At 37.0% G+C, this 18,406-nt stretch overlaps 1 protein-coding gene across 4 annotated transcripts in view; it reads left to right on the top strand.

Annotated features, from left to right (window-relative positions):
- Window positions 1-18,406, top strand: part of LRCH1 (leucine-rich repeats and calponin homology (CH) domain containing 1) — a 259,641-nt gene that overhangs the window by 211,640 nt on the left and 29,595 nt on the right. For 2 of the 4 annotated variants that reach the window (XM_006774186.2, XM_006774187.2), the window contains exons 12-16: window positions 3,945-4,034; window positions 4,134-4,170; window positions 8,613-8,666; window positions 10,049-10,121; window positions 13,512-13,616. In XM_006774186.2, the coding sequence (XP_006774249.1) occupies window positions 3,945-4,034; window positions 4,134-4,170; window positions 8,613-8,666; window positions 10,049-10,121; window positions 13,512-13,616 (359 nt within the window). The remainder of the gene's footprint in view (window positions 1-3,944; window positions 4,035-4,133; window positions 4,171-8,612; window positions 8,667-10,048; window positions 10,122-13,511; window positions 13,617-18,406) is intronic. The other 2 variants (XM_006774188.2, XM_006774189.2) reach the window with 1 other exon arrangement.

Here is an 18,406-nt window from a genome sequence, read left to right on the forward strand (position 1 = left end):
GCGAGAGAACATGGCTACAGAACCTGGCTGGAGAACCTGGAGAACGTGGCTGGAGAACCTAGCAAGAGAACATGGACACAGAACTTGGCTGGAGATTGTGGCTAGAGATCCTGGCAAGGCTGCTGATCAACTGAATGCTGTCTCCGTCCACACCTTTGGGGACCCCTGGACCTGCTGGGGTTGGATTTCCCAAAAAAGGAAGAATCATTATGCCAAGTAGTACTACCATATTTATTCGATCATGGCAAATATATGTTAATTAAATAATATATTTCTAAAGATTTGGGTGACAAGGTGATTTTTTTGAAGTTTTTTTTAAAATATATTTTTATTGATTTCAGAGAGGACAGGAGAGGGAGAGAGAGATAGAACCATCAATGATGAGAGAGAATCATTGATTGGCTGCCTCCTGCACACCCCCAAATGGGGATCGAGCCTACAACCTGGGCATATGCCCTGACCGGGAATCGAACCGGTGACCTCTTGGTTCCTAGGTCGACGCTCTACCGCTGAGCTACACCTGGCTGAGCTACAAGGTGATTTTTAAATTAGATTAGCCATTGTCAATAACTACTACATGCGTTAGATTAATTTTTTGGTTATTTAGTTAAGGATAATGAAATTCCTATTGACAAAATATTTTTCAGTAAGACAATATACATGGTATCAGGTAATAACTACCTTATCATTAGAGAAATAGATCCAAAGCCTATTCCTGGTAAACTCTTCAGGGGTCCTGGGAATTTAAATATGAAAATGATGTGGTTTTTTAATGTGGTGAATGTGGAAATCACACCTTGCTGATTTCAGCTAGGTTCTGGGAACTTAGGAAAAGGTGGTTAGTGAGTGTACACCACCAGTGTTGTCAGGCCTTGAAAAAATAGTAATGGGTCAGATTGAGTATGACTGAAAATCTTTAGCTGTTGATTGAAAAGCATTTTGATTCTGCAGACATTAATTGAGTGCTTAGAGCATAGGGATCTACAGTGTGCACCTTGGGGAATATAAAGATGAACTTAAACTATAGTAGATGGAGATTGCCTTGAGTAGTTATTTTAAATGTAACTGATTAACTTGTTTAAAAATTGATAGAGTGTCATTTGACCCCAGATGAAAAAAGGGAGCTGGCTAGACCAGCCTTCCTAAAGGTTTGGATATTAACCTTTAGTAACTAGCAATTTCAAGGAGAAAGCAAATTCTGGATTGAATTAAAAGCTTGGGCAAAGTTAAAGAAGTCAAAAAGAAAGGAGCAAGTTTTAAAAACCTCAGGCAGGTAAGATGATCTCCACCCTGGCCATGCTTCAGTATCACTTGTGGAACTTTCAAAAGCGACACCCTTGACATTACTTGTGAGTTTGGGTTCTGGCCATTTCCACTTTATAAAAGTAACGCTGGTGCCTCTGATGTACAGCCAGCACTGAGAATCACCTGGGGGACATTTGGAGTGGGGCAGGGGTTGACTTTGAATGCTGTTGCGGAGCTGAGACTTTATTTTATTATGTGCAGGGAAGATAATGATGGATAAAAAATATGATTATTCATATTGTTAATTCTTTCTAATCATTGTTTCAGGCCTAGTTTTTTATTAAGTCCCTGATCAAGGCATGCTCTTTAGAGAGCTGAGTTTTGTATCCTAAACCAAGGCAATTAGAAGGTAGGAAACGGACAAAAGAGAGCGCGCGTGTGTGTGTGTGTGTGTGTGTGTGTGTGTGTGTGTGTGTGTGTTGTGTGTTACAAGTACTTACTTTTTAGGGTTGTAAGGACTTGAAGTAATATATAAACTACTAGTGGGAAGGTAAATTGGCAAAACCATTCCAGAAGGCATCCTAGTAGTATGTAGTTGTGGTTTAAAAAATATAGAAACCATTTATTGAAAAGAATTCTAAAAATTTGTCCTAAGGGGCTAAAGGATTTGAGCAGAGATTGTGAGGGGGGAGGTATTTTAATAGCAAATATTTGAATAAAAGGAAATATATTTTGGTTATTAATAAGGTGGGATAGTATGTATCCAATAAAATGTTTATTAAAGTTTCCAGTATTAGAATGCTCACTATGTAATGCTAATTTTAAAAAAGTATATAAAATGCTTGAAGTTTCATCCTAATAATATAAATAGAATTAGGTTTCAAATGTGTAAGAAGCTAAGAAAAAATTAAAACTGGAAGTATATTATGATGGAGATTTTTCTGCAGGTGTTTCTAAAGACTTTTAATACTTGTGTATATTATACGTAGTCAGTGGTAAGTACTATTGTAGTTCTTTGATGATTACATGAAGTGGGTGGTGAGAAGGCTGGGAGGGAACGGTCCAAGATGTTTTAGAGCTGAGCCCCTGGCATTTCTGAGATGGGGAATCAGGAGGGACAGCAGGTTTGAAGAGGATGTCTAGGTCAGCTTAAGATGTGCTGAATAATACCCAAGGCAGCGATGTGGCAATGCACATTCAGCTGCTAGATATTTAGTTCTGGGACTTTGAGAGTTAGATTGGAAAGTCATTTTCACAAGGTGCTGAAGTAACAGAAACCGTGTAAGAGGATGAGGTTCTCCAGGGCAGGAAATGGATGGGAAGGGAATGTGAGCCTTGAAGAAAGGACATGACAGAGAAGGCTACACTGGGCTCACACTTAATACTGTTTTCATACTTCCATCTTTTACATCTTGTATCACTCTCCCAATGAAAATTTTATTACAAGTTCTAGATTGATTGATATATGAGCCCAAAGCAAAAAAGAGCAGTCTATTTAGGTGGAAATAGCAGTGGCATGGGAATATGAGACTGGAACCCAGGAGTAAGATCCAAGTGACCTGGAGAGAGGGAGTAGATTCCTTTCTTGACCTCAATTTTGCCATCCTTCATGAGAAGTGGGATGAACTGAGAATTGCGAGATTCTTCCTGTCCAGCTTGGAAATGTCTGAGGCAATGAGTTGCCAAGGATGTTGAGCAAGTGGGATGGGGAGTGTTTGCCTAATTGTAGGAGCAACCTTCCAAGTGATAGTTCATTTGCATCTTTATGGGTGATATTTTAAAATTATATTATGTTGTAAAGTGTTACATGGATTTCATTTCTTCCCTCAAATAATTCACTACTTTGGCTGCTTTAGATCTTTATTGTTCATCCTGAAATAATTATAAAGATAATTCTAACTTTATAATAATGCTTCTGTGATCTAGATAAAAAGAGGACACTTCAAGAGGTCATTTATTTCTAGCTGCTTGGGACTGAATATTAGTAGCAAATCTTTATAATGCATTTTTTCTTTAGCTCGTATTTCATAGATTGAGACTTTTGTAAGTTATTATTCTATTTTGCCTTTATCTTGGTTTCTTTTCTTAAGGACTTCTGATTGTTGATTTTATAGCATTTTTAATAGGCATCTATACTATGAACTCATTCCTACCCTTTAATATAGCTTTGTAAGTTTTATATAACTTACAGAAATTTCTGGTTTTAAAATTGAAGAAATTCAGAAACTAAGACCTTTTCAAAAATAAAATGCATATCAAATTGCTTATGAATTCTTTTATTTTTAATGAGGGTATTAGTGTAGATCAGAGAGATCCACCTTTTAAAACTAAGGGCCCTTGGTACATATACCATAATACAGAATCCTTAGCAACTTTACTTGCTTCTGTAACTTAATCAAATTCTAGAATAAAATTTATTGTGTACTACCTATGAATATTATGACTATCAGAAATTACTGGTATATTGCGAATAAGTTGAATTTTGACAAAGAGCAATCAGAATATTATATTAAATTTGGCACATGATTGGAACATACCATGTAGTTTGAAATTTTTACCATAAACCTTTCATTACTTAGTCCTAATGGTAAACATAATTTTTAATATATTAAAGTTTTAAACTAAATATGACCAAAAGCAGTAGGATTTATTAAAGTTTTAATAAATTGCTAACATCTCCCCCCCCCCCTACTCTTTAGATTAAGCACCGATATAACAGAGAAAAATGTGGTAAACTTTTATCCAAATGAATCAGCAGAAGCCTTAGAATTACAAGATTCTGCACTGAAGTATGTTGAACTTTTTAAACTCAATGTTTTCTGTTTTTACATTGAAGTATGTGTGCTTTAAATTCCACTTTATATCTTTTTCCCTCCTCATACCTACAGCGGTCAAATGCAGCTGGAGCCATCTCCCGTGTGTGAGGTAAGGCTGCTCTTGGGCTCAGCAGAGCTGCATGCAGTGTTCTGCCACAGAATGGTGGCTGCCACCTTCTGTGAAGATTGATCCTGCGGTAGAACATTCCTAAGGCAGACTAGTTCAAGATCTGGTTTTCAAATTTTTTTTTTTACCCTCTTTAGTTTTCCTGTTTATCTATTATACTTCACCTTCCATTAGAGATAAGGTTTCCATGAAATTCTCTAAATTTTTGTGTGTGTCACTCTTGCTCAGTCAGGCAACAGCAACTAAGATCCATAGGGAGCCTGCTCTGTGTCAGAAACTGGAAGTAGGACCAGTCAGTATAGATTTTAGAGCCACGAATGAAACCTATGAACTGGCCAGATGCAAATTAACTAGAATGGACTTGAAAAACAAGAATATAATTTGGGAAATGCTTAGGTCCTAGGAGGATTAAAAGAACATAGCATAACCAATGGACACAAGACCTTGGGGGGGGGGTAGGAAAAATGGGGTTGGGGAAGGAGACATATGTAATACTATCTGTAATACTTTAAACAATAAAAAAAAAGAACATAGCAAAGCGAAAGTGGTAGGGATGTTTGCAGACAGAGTAAGAGTAAAGTTACATTGGGTGAAATTGGGTTGTTGAATAAAGCAGTTTTGACAGAAAGCTAGAGATGAGCCTAGAACAGTGGTTCTCAACCTGTGGGTCGCGACCCCTTTGGCGGTCGAACGACCCTTTCACAGGGGTTGCCTAAGACCATCCTGCATATCAGATATTTACATTACGATTCATAACAGTAGCAACATTACAGTTATGAAGTAGCAACGAAAGTAATTTTATGGTTGGGTCACAACTTGAGGAACTGTATTTAAAGGGCCAGAAGGTTGAGAACCACTGGCCTAGAAGGTATCAAAGAAACAGTCCTAGAGAGGTAGAAACAGTTGAGAGAGGTGACTCGAGAGTGAAACAGGTTACAACCTATTTCATCCCTTTTCAGTGAATGGGTTTAGGATGGCTAATTGTGGTACAAACTGATTTATGTCCCCTGAGGTGTCTGAACAGGTACTGTAGTAAAGCACTTTCGCACTCTTAACTAGCTAAGGATCTGTGTTAAATAAGGGGGAAGAGAACTGCAGTTGAAACAGCTATGTTCCCAGAGCCAGAGCCTATGGTTTCATTGTTAAGCACGGTGACTTAGAATTATGTTGTTTCAGTTACATATCAAAGACTTGCTGACTAGGGGCGACTATGTAACTTCTCTAATCTTCACCTTTATTTTCTGTAAATTGGGATTGTTTCACAGCCCAGGACACCTAAATGGTAGCTGGTACTGTTACTCCACTACTGTGTGTTGTTCCTGGCATGGTCCTTAGACAGAATCACTGCATCACCTCCTTCCTTGAGTGGAGGCTCATAGGATTATCCAATAGTGCAGCGTCAGGAAGCTGCCCTGGGCCCATTTCATCAAGCTCCTTTCCAGACATGCTGCCCAGTGCGTGTGTGTGTGTGTGTGTGTGTGTGTGTGTGTGTGTGTGTGTGTGTTTTAAGCCTCACCCAAGGATGTTTTTATTGATCTGAGAGAGAGAGGAAAAGAGAGAGAGAAACATGGATCGGTTGTCTCCTGTATGCCCCGACAGATCCAACCTGCAACCTTTTTGGTGAATGACAATCCAACTAGCTGAGCTACCTGGCTAGGCCCCACTTTTTCTTCCTTCCTTCCTTCCTTCCTTCCTGCCTTCCTTCCTTCCTTCCTTCCTGCCTTCCTTCCTTCCTTCCTTCCTGCCTTCCTTCCTTCCTTCCTTCCTGCCTTCCTTCCTTCCTTCCTTCCTGCCTTCCTTCCTTCCTTCCTTCCTTCGTTCCTTTCTCTCTCTCTCTCTCTCTCTCTTTCTTTCTTTCTTCCTTCCTTTCTTTCTTTCTTTCAAGCTGCTTATTTGGAAATACTGTAACCTTATTAAAGTTTGGGGAGAAATTACAGATTCTACAAAAGGTTACAAAAACTTACAACCTTTTACCCAGATTTACCTGTGGTTAACATTTTACCACATTTGCAGTCTTATTTATTCTCTGTCTCTGTCTTCACATACATTGCTCTTTTTTTGAAAATTTGAGAGTAAGTTGTATACGTCATAGTCTCTTATTGCTAAACATTTCAGTGTATGTTTTCTAAGAATAAGGATTTTGTCTTATATAATAACTACATTTATCAACTTTAGATAAATGTTAATCTACCATCCATATTCCAAATATTTAGGCTGATCTAATGTCATTCATACTGGATTCCCCCCCCCCCCCCCCCAGTGTAGTATTCAGTCTAGAGGCAGATAGTTGTCAAGTATCTATAGTTTTCCTTATTCTGGAACATTTCCAAAATCTTTCTTTGATTTTTATGACCTTGACATTTTGAAGAATATAGCCTTCCTCTCTCTTTTTTTTTTAAATAAGATGCCCCTTATTTTGAGGAACAAAGGTCCTTTATATTTCTTCATGATTAGATTAAGTTTCTACTTTTTTAGGAGATGTTGTGTTCTGACGGTATCGCATTTGGGGGCACACTGTGTCCATCTGGGCCTCAGTGGTGATGCTAATTTGATCGCCCAGTCAAGGTGACTTCACTGTATAATTTCTATTCTATTTTATCTTTGTAACCAATGAGCAGTCAGTGAAGAGGTATTTGGAGACCATGTTAGTATCCTGCTGCAAACCCACTGTTGACTCAAGTAACATAGAGGCCCACCACTGTACTTGATTTTAGGAGTTACCAGGAATACACAAAACCTCTAGAAAAAAATTATCTCCACTCCATCTCTGATTTACATTGTTTGTGTTAATTTACATTGTTTTTGGTTGAATGAGGATTTGTTTGGTATAAGAAATTGTTGTTAATTTTCTTCCCTTTCTAGGGCAATTCTGTGTTTGTGACAGACATATCTCCATGATTTTAAAAACGGGAAGGTGTATTAGCTGGCTCTGATGGAAAATGGAAGTCACAAAGAGGAGGGAACAAAAAAGAAATTAGTGGATTAGCTAGTGCTAATGATTGTGCAGAACTTAAATGTGATCTTCATTCATGAGTTGGCTATTTTTATATTCTCTCTTCCATCTCATTCAGGAATAAAGCAATATCTTTAGCATAATCTTGAATGAATTAGTATTTGTTGAGTACTATGCTGGATTCAGCCTTGCTTTTGTTGTCAAGGACTTCTATATGAAGGATATGAAGTTGCCCTTACTTTAAGGCATGTTAAAAATTGTGGAGGGAAAACAAATTGTTGAGGAAAGAAGCCTTGTATATTGACACAATTTAGAGAAGACTATGAGATGATTTGTAATCCTCAGTGTTCTAGGTGGTCTGGGGGGTGGGGAAAGGGATAGAGTTTAAGGAGAAGGAAGTAACCTAGATCTGGGGAGCAGTTGGGTTTGAATTTGGTCCCAGGAGGCTGTGCTGAAAGAGGCAGCATAGCCATGGTGGATTCAGGACAATGAGGAGTGGGTGGTGCCAATTAGATAGGTGAGGCTAAGATTATGAAGTGGTTTATAATTGGCAGCACATCATATCTCACCATGAATATACTTTAGAAAATTGTCCATATCTTGTTTGGATAGCATTGACATCCATTCAGAAAGAATTGCAAATAACATTCTTATATACAGAAATAATATTGAATTGGGGGGTGGAACAATAGGAAAAATTACAGGAAGGAGTTGCTTATGGAGAGAATCAAACCTAAAGTTACTTTGAGCAATTCTAATAAATCCACTTAATTGGGTAGGGAAATTAATGATGATTTATTCTAAAAATATGTTTTATTCTTGTATTTGTCAAAGTTGGGAATATTTTTTAATAGCACTCTTCAACAAAGGACTAGGAAAAGATGTCTTACATGTATACTAATTTGGTGTAGTATCTATGAAGATATTGATATTGGCCATCACCAAATTTTTTATTGAGGTGCATCAGTGGGGTTTTTGATTACCACATAAAGAAGGTAGATCTGAGTAAAGTAAGCTTTTGTTGTGAAAGCAAACTGATATTGAATTGACAGAATAAGAGTTTCCCAGGTAATTTGGGATCCAGGCAGTATGAAAAACTCCCAATGAGATTCTGTGTATTTGGGAACTACTGCCTTGAACCATTTCTAAAAACCTGTAGTTAAGATGGGGGTGGAAGCCTCCAGGTGGCTGACCTACACAGGTGGTTTGGGCTGGCATCTTTGCTCTGGCAAATTCTTTTGTTTACTTTATGTGATACCTTAGATGTATTTTTCTGTGAATATAGCTGCATGTTTTTAGAAAATGTAAGTAAAACCTACTTAGGTACTTAACACACGAATTAATTAATTCAGTATATAATCATTGAGTGCCTATGTGCCAGGGATATGATGGAAGTAAGAAAGACATAGTTCTTGCCTCCATAATTTTATAGTCTAATGAAACATACCATGCATTTTTGTTTTTCTTTAAGGTGCAAAATAATCTAACATCACAGAGTAATGGGAGCGAGTATTCTCCAAATAAGGTAAGTTTCTTGAAGATTAATAAAAGCTGATCTATTCTTTGAAGCCTGAATTGGAATACCTTTTATAGAAATATATCGTCTAAGACTGTCGTGATTAATGAATTAATTGTATTGCAGATTCAATATGGGAATCTATCTCATTAGCTTTCAGAGCCTTAACTGGCCCTATCCATAAATAAAGATTAATTTTATAAGATATATTTTGAAAACCAAACATGGGAACATCTTTATAGAAAAAAAAATGAAAATAGTTCAAATAGGCAACATATAGAATGTCTCGTTTTCCATCAGTGATTCGGTGAGTGGTTTGCCTGTAGATAGGGATGGGGAACATCTGGCCTAAGAGCCATATAAGGACAGCCCGGGAAATCATTTGGTTTTGCCCTGCCAAGGCAACCACAGGCAGGGCTCAAAATTCAATAAATCTTGGAACTTTTTTTATAACAACATAAATTTATATTAAGTGAATTACATTAGCAAATACTGTTATAAATATCCCAATGGCTCTTGGCGGAATAAAGGTTCCCCACCGCTGCTGTAGATGAGAGGTGTGTTCAGTGTTATTAGTCTTTATCGGATGTGCTCTCTGTGAGGTGGATGTGAGTGTGTGCCTGTTTGTGTGCATGCATGTCCGTGAACACATCCATTCTGGGGCAGAAAAGGATTGCCAGTTTCACATGATTGTAAAATCTATATATATAAAACCCTAAGTGACTGGTCAACTGTTTGACCAGTCAACAGTTTGACCGGTCGCTATGACACACACTGACCACCAGAGGCAGACGCTTAATGCAGGAGCTGTCCCCTAGTGGTCAGTGCACTCCCACAGTGGGAGCACTGCTCAGCTGATGGGCTCCAGACTCCAGGCTCACAGCTGGTGAGCACAGCTGCAGTGGTGTAAGCCTCTCCCACCTCCGCAGCAGTGCTACCGGTGGTAGGCGCAGCAGGGCCAGGATGAGCAGGAGTGGTAGCACTTGCCTCTGAGCACACTACTCCATCTCTCAGGGGATGTGGGACTGCCAGTTTCAGCTAGCCTGTGGGGATCGGGCCAAAACCCCCAGCCCAACATCCCCTGAGGGGTCCTGGATTGTGAGAGGGTGCAGGCCAGGCTAAGGGACCCCACCAGTGCATGAATCTGTGCACTGGGCCTCTAGTATTTTTATAATGATCAAATAAAAAATTGAATGGTTCTCCCCCAAAATAACCTTCTGTTGATTATGCCACTCAAAGCATTTGCATTGATTTTCATATTATTTAGTCAGAACTTCACCCAGCAGCAAATTCAAAAGGTTGTGGTTTTATTAAAATCTTTAAGCATAGAGAACCATGCATAGTTCTACTTCAGTTTTTTTACAAAATTTCCTTTCCTTGTCACAACACAGATTAGAGAAAACTCCCCTGCAATGTCTCCTACCACCAGCAGTACAGCTCCGTTTGGCCTGAAGCCTCGATCAGGTAAACTAAAGCCTCAACGTTCTTAAACTTGTAAACAATTCAGTGGTTTCCCTTTAGCTTTCTAAATGTACACAGCCTTGTCAACTCTGGTGAGTTTCAGTCCTGGTGTCAGAACCTGGCTACAGCTTGGGAAAGCCAGATTTGGAACCTTGTTTTTAGTGATTCAGTTATTAATAGTAATAGAGATCTATTACTGATATCAGTGAAGAGGGAAAAGGTGATGGGACATATAAGTGGGAAAGAAATATTCTATTGAGTTTTTTAAAAAAAAATATTTGTATTGATTTTAGGGAGGAAGGGAGGGAGAAAGAGATATAAACATCAATGATGAGAGAGAATCACTGATTGGTGCCCCTGCTCCCTCCCTGCCACTCCACCCCCCATTCCCCACCCCTCCACACACACACTGGGGATCAAGCCCACAACCTGGGCATGTGCCCTGCCTGACCAGGAATCAAACCATGACTTCCTGGTTCATAGGTCGACGCTCAACCACCAAGCCACACCAGCTGGGCTTGATTGAGTTTTTTTAACCCAGGGAAGATAAAATAGCTAGCCCTTTGCCCCAGTGGTTCCTGATAAGTTAAAGAAAGGTTTCTGTGAGGGTGACTCCCTTTCTGAGACATCCCTCATTGGTATTCTGAGCCTTGGTGTAGGGCAGTGATGGCGAACCTATGACACGCATGTCAGGTGACACGTGAACTCATTTTTTTGGTTGATTTTTCTTTGTTAAATGGCATATATATATATAAAATAAATATCAAAACTATAAGTCTTTGTTTTACTATGATTGCAAATATAAAAAAAATTTGTATATGTGACACGGCACCAGGGTTAAGTTAGGGTTTTTCAAAATGCTGACACGCCGAGCTCAAAAGGTTCGCCATCACTGGTGTAGGGTCTGTGTATTAACTAGTATAACAGGGTAATAGATCATTTCAAGGCTCATATAACTGGCCAGGAGTCTTCTTTAAAGAGCCTTTTTGCTTATATTACCTACTTTCTTCTAATTTCTTATTAATGTATTCACAAATGTAAATTATAGCAATGTGCAAACTGAATGTTGATTTTAAAAAGAAGGATTATGTATAGAAAAATTTGGGTCTTCTGATTTCTCCACATATTTAAAATTCTGGCACTTTCTATCTTCTTTTAGGTCCCTCTTTGTTTTCATATTTTTGATTCTTAGATCTTTTGTATATGCTCACTACTAATGCTTTTAACTAAGTACTAGAAAATAACACAGGCACTTTTAAGCAAAAGCTAGTAAAAAACTCAAATATCATTGGATTTTTCAGTAAAGCATTTTGGCAACAATTGAAGTTACACATGGGTATATTTTGAAAAAGGCTACCCATAAAGAAAACAGATAATTCTTTTATAAAGGATTTTGTTTTGGAAGCAAGTTGATTGATGGTCACCCTGTGACCCGGTATAATGGTTTCCCTGGCATTTTGAATGGGCTGTAAGACAAAGCTATTTGAGAAAATGCTTGGGGGTGGTAAAGGTTGTTAGTAGGCATTTTATAGAAAAGTGGGTTTTTTTTGTTTTTTTTTTTATCACAAAATAAGTTCAAATGAATAGCCTCCTCATTTTTGGAACTGAGATCTGGACCAGCATCCATTTTCATGATCTCAGTGTGTGCTAAAAGGAATGGTGGTCACTCAGGGTATATGTCATCCGTGCCTTGAGTGATAGCCACACACTGAGGACCTCATATTAGGCTACAGACTTTCCCCTAATCCTTACAAAGCAGTTTTATACAATCATAAAATAAATATTATCTAATTGATTAAATCAAAGTTGAATAGATCTCAAAAAATAATATTCTTTTGAATATTGTAATTTAGTTGTAAAATTGTCTCAGTGACTTTTTTATCTCCTTGTATGGAATCAAAACTCAGGTTATCAACATTGTACTTTACTGTTAAACCATTTCAAATTCTTTGTAGTCGTGAAAAATAAAAGGGGTATTTATTTTGAATAGCAGAAAACAAAGACAATGTCCTCTCCAATTTCAACCCTCCTATAATGCTGACTAACTAATGTGGAAATTGTTCTAGTTGTTGAAAGCTCAGTGGAGTTTGGTTGCTGTAAATAAAGCTGATTTATCTTTAGAACATCAAGTGGATTTTGGAACTTTATAAAACTAGAATTATGTATTGGGATTTTTTTCATTTTATTTAATAATATTAAAATATTACAGTATGTACTTTTCATATTTTCTAGAAAATAATATATACAGTAATCTTAATTGAACGTGATATAATTTAAAAAGATAGAAATATTTTTTTTGATTGAGTATCTTTGGGACTTTTAAAAGCCAAATGATTTTTATCTTCAAGTTCAGTATATGAATTTATGTGATTTCTGTGTTATAAATAAAAATAGACTGATCAAATCAGCAAGGTGGAGTAAGAACTTATATTTTTAAAGTAGATTAGTAGTTTACTTCAAAGAACATTTTTCTCTCCTGTGTTTTCCTCCAAAGAAAGACAGCCGCATATAACTAAATATTTATTCCTAGAACTGTGTCCACTTATTTTACTGGCCCTGCCTTATAATTGCATAACATTTTCTAGTTATAGTTCATTTAACTATTTCATAAACATATAATTACTATATGCATACTTAGTGCAAAGAAAGATGTTATCATTTCAAAAATAACCAACTCAGAATGCTTGAAGTTGAGTGACATTTATTGGTTAATGAGATTTGTTGTTAAAGAGACTCTACTAGTACCCAGAATTGTTTTTATATGAACAAATATTGAAGACAGTATTTAGATGTGTGTATGTCAAGTGTTGAACAAAGAGTTGGCTACATTCACCTATCAATAAAGCATGCCAGTAGACTTAGAAGTCTTTAAAGAGAAATTTTATATTGCCTTGTGAAAAAATTTCACAATAATAAACACTGATTCTATAATAGTTTTATTGTTAAATAATAGATACAGCTACCCATATTTTGTACTATGTAACCAAATTTTTTGTATGAATCATATTTGCTAAGATTGTTAGTTATTTAGAAGGTCTCTGAAAAGGATCTTTTGCTTTTTATCTGTAATCTATGGGTACTCTTTTTTTCTGCTGACATGATTCATTAGTATTCGAAGTCTGTGGGCTTGTGGAACTATTAAGATTAATGATATTAACTGCATGTGAAGTATATGATTGATAAGTACTAACACTCAGTTTTTATCATTCTTTTTATTCCATACACCATCTTTCATTATTTTCCTATATTGTACATTTGAAATTAAATCCCATAATATGAAATTCACTTCATTTCCATATAATCCTTGTGCCATTTGTGGAATGCTGCTGCCCCTTTGGTTTTTCCTGGTCCTTGTGCAACTATACGTGGACTGGCTCTCTCGCTCTCCTGCAGACCCAGCCCTCACTCTTCCTCCTATCTCCTTCAACACACTTACACAGGCACAAACATGGGACAACTCTAGCTACAGTGTTCCATCTGAAGGAGACAGTGACAATGGTAGGTGGCTTTGTACCTTTTCTTCAATGTGCTTATTAATAAGCCAATTAATATATTGAGCACTAATTTCTGTGCAGCTAAAGATAGAGCTATGTTCACTTGCATGCCCGATGAAAGAGATATTGAGTAAACCTGGAAAGGGAAGTCCAGAAAAGTGCATGTGTATTGTTCTCCAGCAGTTTGTCAAACATCTTTTAATTATTTTGAATATTCTGAATTTGGACAGAGCTTTACAATAATTTCTTCTCTATTTTTCTGCTCGAGTTTTTTGGCTTGTTTGCTTGTTTACAAAAATCTGGGGTTTGCACATTTGGATTATCTCTGCTTGCTCCCACATCTGAATGAAATGCTTTTAGACTTTTGTCTTTCATTGTCTGTGCTTACTATATGAGATTTTTTAAAATTTATTTTTATTGATTTCAGTGAGGAAGGGAGAGGGGAGAGAGATAGAAACATCAATGATTAGAGAGAATCATCGATTGGCTGCCTCCTGCACACCCCTCATTGAGGAGTGAGCCCGCAATTCGGGCACGTGCCCTGACTAGGAATCTAATCATTACCTCCTGGTTCGTAGGTTGATGCTCAGCCACTGAGCCAGCCAGGCCTGTATGAGATTTTTAAGGTAGTTACGATGTGCCATGGCTGATCCTAGGTTGGCATGCTGAAAATAAAGTTAACATTGAGAAATTTCTAAAAATGAAGAGAATTCACTTGTCTTCCCATTTTTGGGTTTTTGTGGGGTTTTTTGCAAATTACTTGCACATTTTGATTTTTAATACCTTCTACTTTTTTTAGTGTAAGTTTATCTATATAATATTTAAGAATGGTAACTTTGCCTGAGAATAAATGTACAAATGAAAATTGAGGACATCTAGTTGATATATTTATGTCATTAAATATTTTAAATAGCTTAAGAGATGAAAATAAAATAAATATAATTTATTTAGAGTTACATACCACAGAGTTGAGTCTCTATTAGTTCATATTTTAAACATTTTACTTCAAGATACATACATAGTGATAAAAGTAATGTCAAATGAAATGGAGAGTATGATTTACAGGGAAGAGAAGTGAGATGTGAGATATCAACACAATGCAAACACAATAGGAAGATATATTTCCAAATAATAGTTTTTTATTATTTATTTTTTATTTTTTAAAAATTGATTTAAGGGAGAGGGGAAGGAAGAGAGAGAGAAACCTTGATATTTGCCTCCCATAGATACCCCGACTGGGGAACAAACCCGCAACCTGGGTATGTGCCCTGACTGAGAATCAAACCCATGACCTTTTGGTGTATGGGATGATACTACAACCAATTGAGCCACACCAGCCAGGGCAATAATACTTTTTAAAATCTAAGTGTGTTATATATGTAATACGTAGAAAATACGTAGAAATTGCTGTGATTTCTGGTCAAAATTCAACTGTAAATGCTTTTCCAGTTGTCTTATTTGTAATGATATGTATATTTTGGCAGGTTAGTTATTAAAGGAATTTTATTATTTCATATATTTCTAAATTTTTTAACTGAAAATAAGTATGGTTGCACAACAAAACAAAACAAAAGTTCCTCATATTATTCTGTTTTAAATTCTGGAAGTTGCCAAAACCGGTTTGGCTCAGTGGATAGAGCATCGGCTTGTGGACTGAAGGGTCCCGGGTTCGATTCTGATCAGGGGCATGTACCTGGGTTGCGGACACATCCCCAGTAGGAGATGTGCGGGGGGCAGCTGATCGATGTTTCTCTCTCATCGACATTTCTAACTCTCTATCTCTCTGCCTTCCTCTCTGTAAAAAATCAATAAAATACATTTTAAAAAAATGTTAAATTCTGGAAGTTAAGGAGGGCTAAAGAAACTTTCTTGAAAACTGTTCTTTTACTTAAAAAAGAAAGGGGGAGACATTTTGGTTTTTTCAGAAAACATGGCTATTTGTGGATCTGATGTTGTTTAAAGGAGATAAAGCCTAGAATGAAAGATTTATGTGTGATTTGGTATTTCCTTAAGAGTGATATCTGAAACTGAAGGACTTTTTGTTGTTGTTTTCAAGCTGGAAAAGGTTTAGACATCTATGTAATGTCTATCATTACAGATGAGCCAACTAAAACCAGAAAGATGAGGTGACTTGTCTAGTCACATTGCTAGATAGAGATGGAGATGGGCCATGCCCAGCGCTCCTGTCTGTCATATTTACATTCATTCTAAAACTGTTCATTGAGGACTCTTTGTGCAAGTTACGAAGTCAGAGTGCTTCCTTTTTAATGGAGAGAAACAGATCTATACAGCAAGAGAGAAAATGATGTGTACTGTGAGAGAGACATAAGTAAAATGACATGAAAAAATAAAAACTGTAGCTACTATAGCCAGAGCTATCATAATGGTCCCAATTCAAATTATTCTCTCCTAAGAAGCCCAGCAAAATAAGCATGCACTTAAGTGCTTTGTAGATTTATTATTAGCCTAAAGACTGTTTTAAATTTTCATCTATCCCACAGTAATTAATCCATTTCAAAAACTAGTAGTAGTTACAGTTATGGTTTGCAATAATTTTATGTACATTTGAAATGTTCATTTAAAAAACCACAGTTCAAATGTATTTTAACACTTTGTGATTAATTAACATCATAGAGACAAATACCCAAGCATGCATTTTGTATTTTGAATTTAAGATGAAAAGCTATGCCAAGGAATTAAAACCTAGACATTTGCATATCTTTTATCTCATATAGGGCTCCAACAAGGTGCAGACTTGAATTGTGTGCTGTTAAACAAAAGCTCATGGTTAATTTAACTTCCTGGTAGTTTTGTATTCTGAATGAAATCTGCCAATAAAAACATACTGAAAATATTAAACATGCAGTATTAGATAAGATTGCCCTCAGGAAAAAGGCAAAGGAAAATCCTTCAAACATTATATTTTTTAAAACAGTGTTGGAGCTCCCCTTGCTGGCTAGTTTGTGTATTGCTCAATTCTGTCTATATTCCTTGACTTCTTCTGGTAAATTTGGTTGACTTCTTTTCTTCGGGTGTGGATTATTTCTTGATTTTACATTTTAGTATATATCCCTTGTGGTTGCTGTGTTCAAATGGAAAAAATTTTTTGTTGGGCCCAGTATGGTGTGCGGACAAGCTTAATGCATTTACAATTTCTTCTATGCTTCCTATTTCGTCAGACTTTCCTTCGTTTCCCTTTGCTCCGTGAACTTCTCATTTCTCCCTGCTGGATTACTCTGCCCTCTTCCTTTTCCGGTCTTGCCTTTGTTTTTGAAATAACTGCTCTCCCTTCCAGTGGGGTTTGGTTTTCCTGGGCCTTGGTGACAGCCCTTTGGTGGCGTGTTTTTGGATCTTTTTGCCTGTGACTTCTTTGGATGGCTTGAGGCAGAGGGTCAGCACCATGCTGACTCCTCTCTGAGGTTCCAGAAGACATTATGTCCATTAGATCACCCCCTTTCTCCATATCTCTAAATCAGGGGTTTATTAAGATGTGTCAAACTTTCGGTCTTTCACAGAGCATTAAAATGCTGATTCAAAAATTCTGGAACTGATTTACAAAGAAAATAGTGAGACATATGAACTACAATGAAAGTCATTTATAAGATGGTTTGTTCCAAAGATACAAATTGAGATTAAAATGGCACTGTTGGGTGAGCGTGGAATAATTGGTTTTATGGAATGGACTTGAGTTTTTAGTTTTTTTATTTGAAGTATATTTATAAACAATATTCAACCTAAAAAAAAGAATAAGTTGGAATAACTCTTAAAGTGGCTCATAGGAAATGCTTGTCAAAATAGAATAATAGTTGCATAACCTTTTTATTCTACATTATTTACATTATGATGGATGAGATTACTAGAATTGTATCATGCCAATGCAGCCTTCTACCTTGTATTGATTTTTAAAATTGGAGTTCTCTGCCCAAAATTTCCTAAAAAGCTCCACTACCCTTCTCCCCAAACACACATACATAGTCTAATGGGAGCTAAATATGGCTCTTACCAGCTCTTTGCTCCCTCTGTGTGCATGGAAAGGTGACAGTCTTAATAGGATAAAAATCTCAAGGGAGAAAAAAAGTTCAAGTTTAAATCTCCTCTGGATTTTGTGTCATAATAAAACTCAGAGAATCGGTTTCACATAAGAAGTCTCTAGAATTGCTTTACATATTTAAAATAACACAGGTTAATGATTTGTTGGCTAAAATTTTTCATAAGCTTGAGTTAAGAACTAAGTGATGATACACGGGATTACATGTTTGAGTGTAAAGTACAAAAATTCTGCCTTCTATCATGCCAGTGACAGCCTAGCCAAAAAGTTAGCTCTTTAGAGATGACCATAGATTCCTTTTCGAAAAGTTAGCAAGATTAGAGGCAGTTAAGAGATTATCATTGGCTTCAGGTCCTTAAAATTACAACCTCCAAGAATCGCAACTAACAGTGGTGCTCCCTCTGAAAGGAGTTAAGCCTCTGGCTGCAGAAAAAAGGTATCCTCTAAACCAATAGTCACCAACCTTTTGGACCTCACGCACCACCGGTCTAAACCTCACAAGGATAACATCTTTGAAAGACTAATACAGAGGGTACAAAATATTCTACATACCGTATTTGCCGGCGTATAAGACGATTTTTTGGCCCTGAAAAATATGCCTCCAAGTGGGGGGTCGTCTTATACGCCAGGTACACTTCAGATAGACTGCCCATAGTGCTTGCCCCGTGCCATAGTGGCCTCCCGATGCCCTCCCACTTCATTCCACATACCGTTCAGGCATCAGCTGCGCTGCTGGGTGTATGCTC

Source organism: Myotis davidii, unplaced genomic scaffold (genome assembly GCF_000327345.1).
Source record: "Myotis davidii unplaced genomic scaffold, ASM32734v1 scaffold888, whole genome shotgun sequence".
Taxonomy (NCBI): Eukaryota; Metazoa; Chordata; class Mammalia; order Chiroptera; family Vespertilionidae; genus Myotis; species Myotis davidii.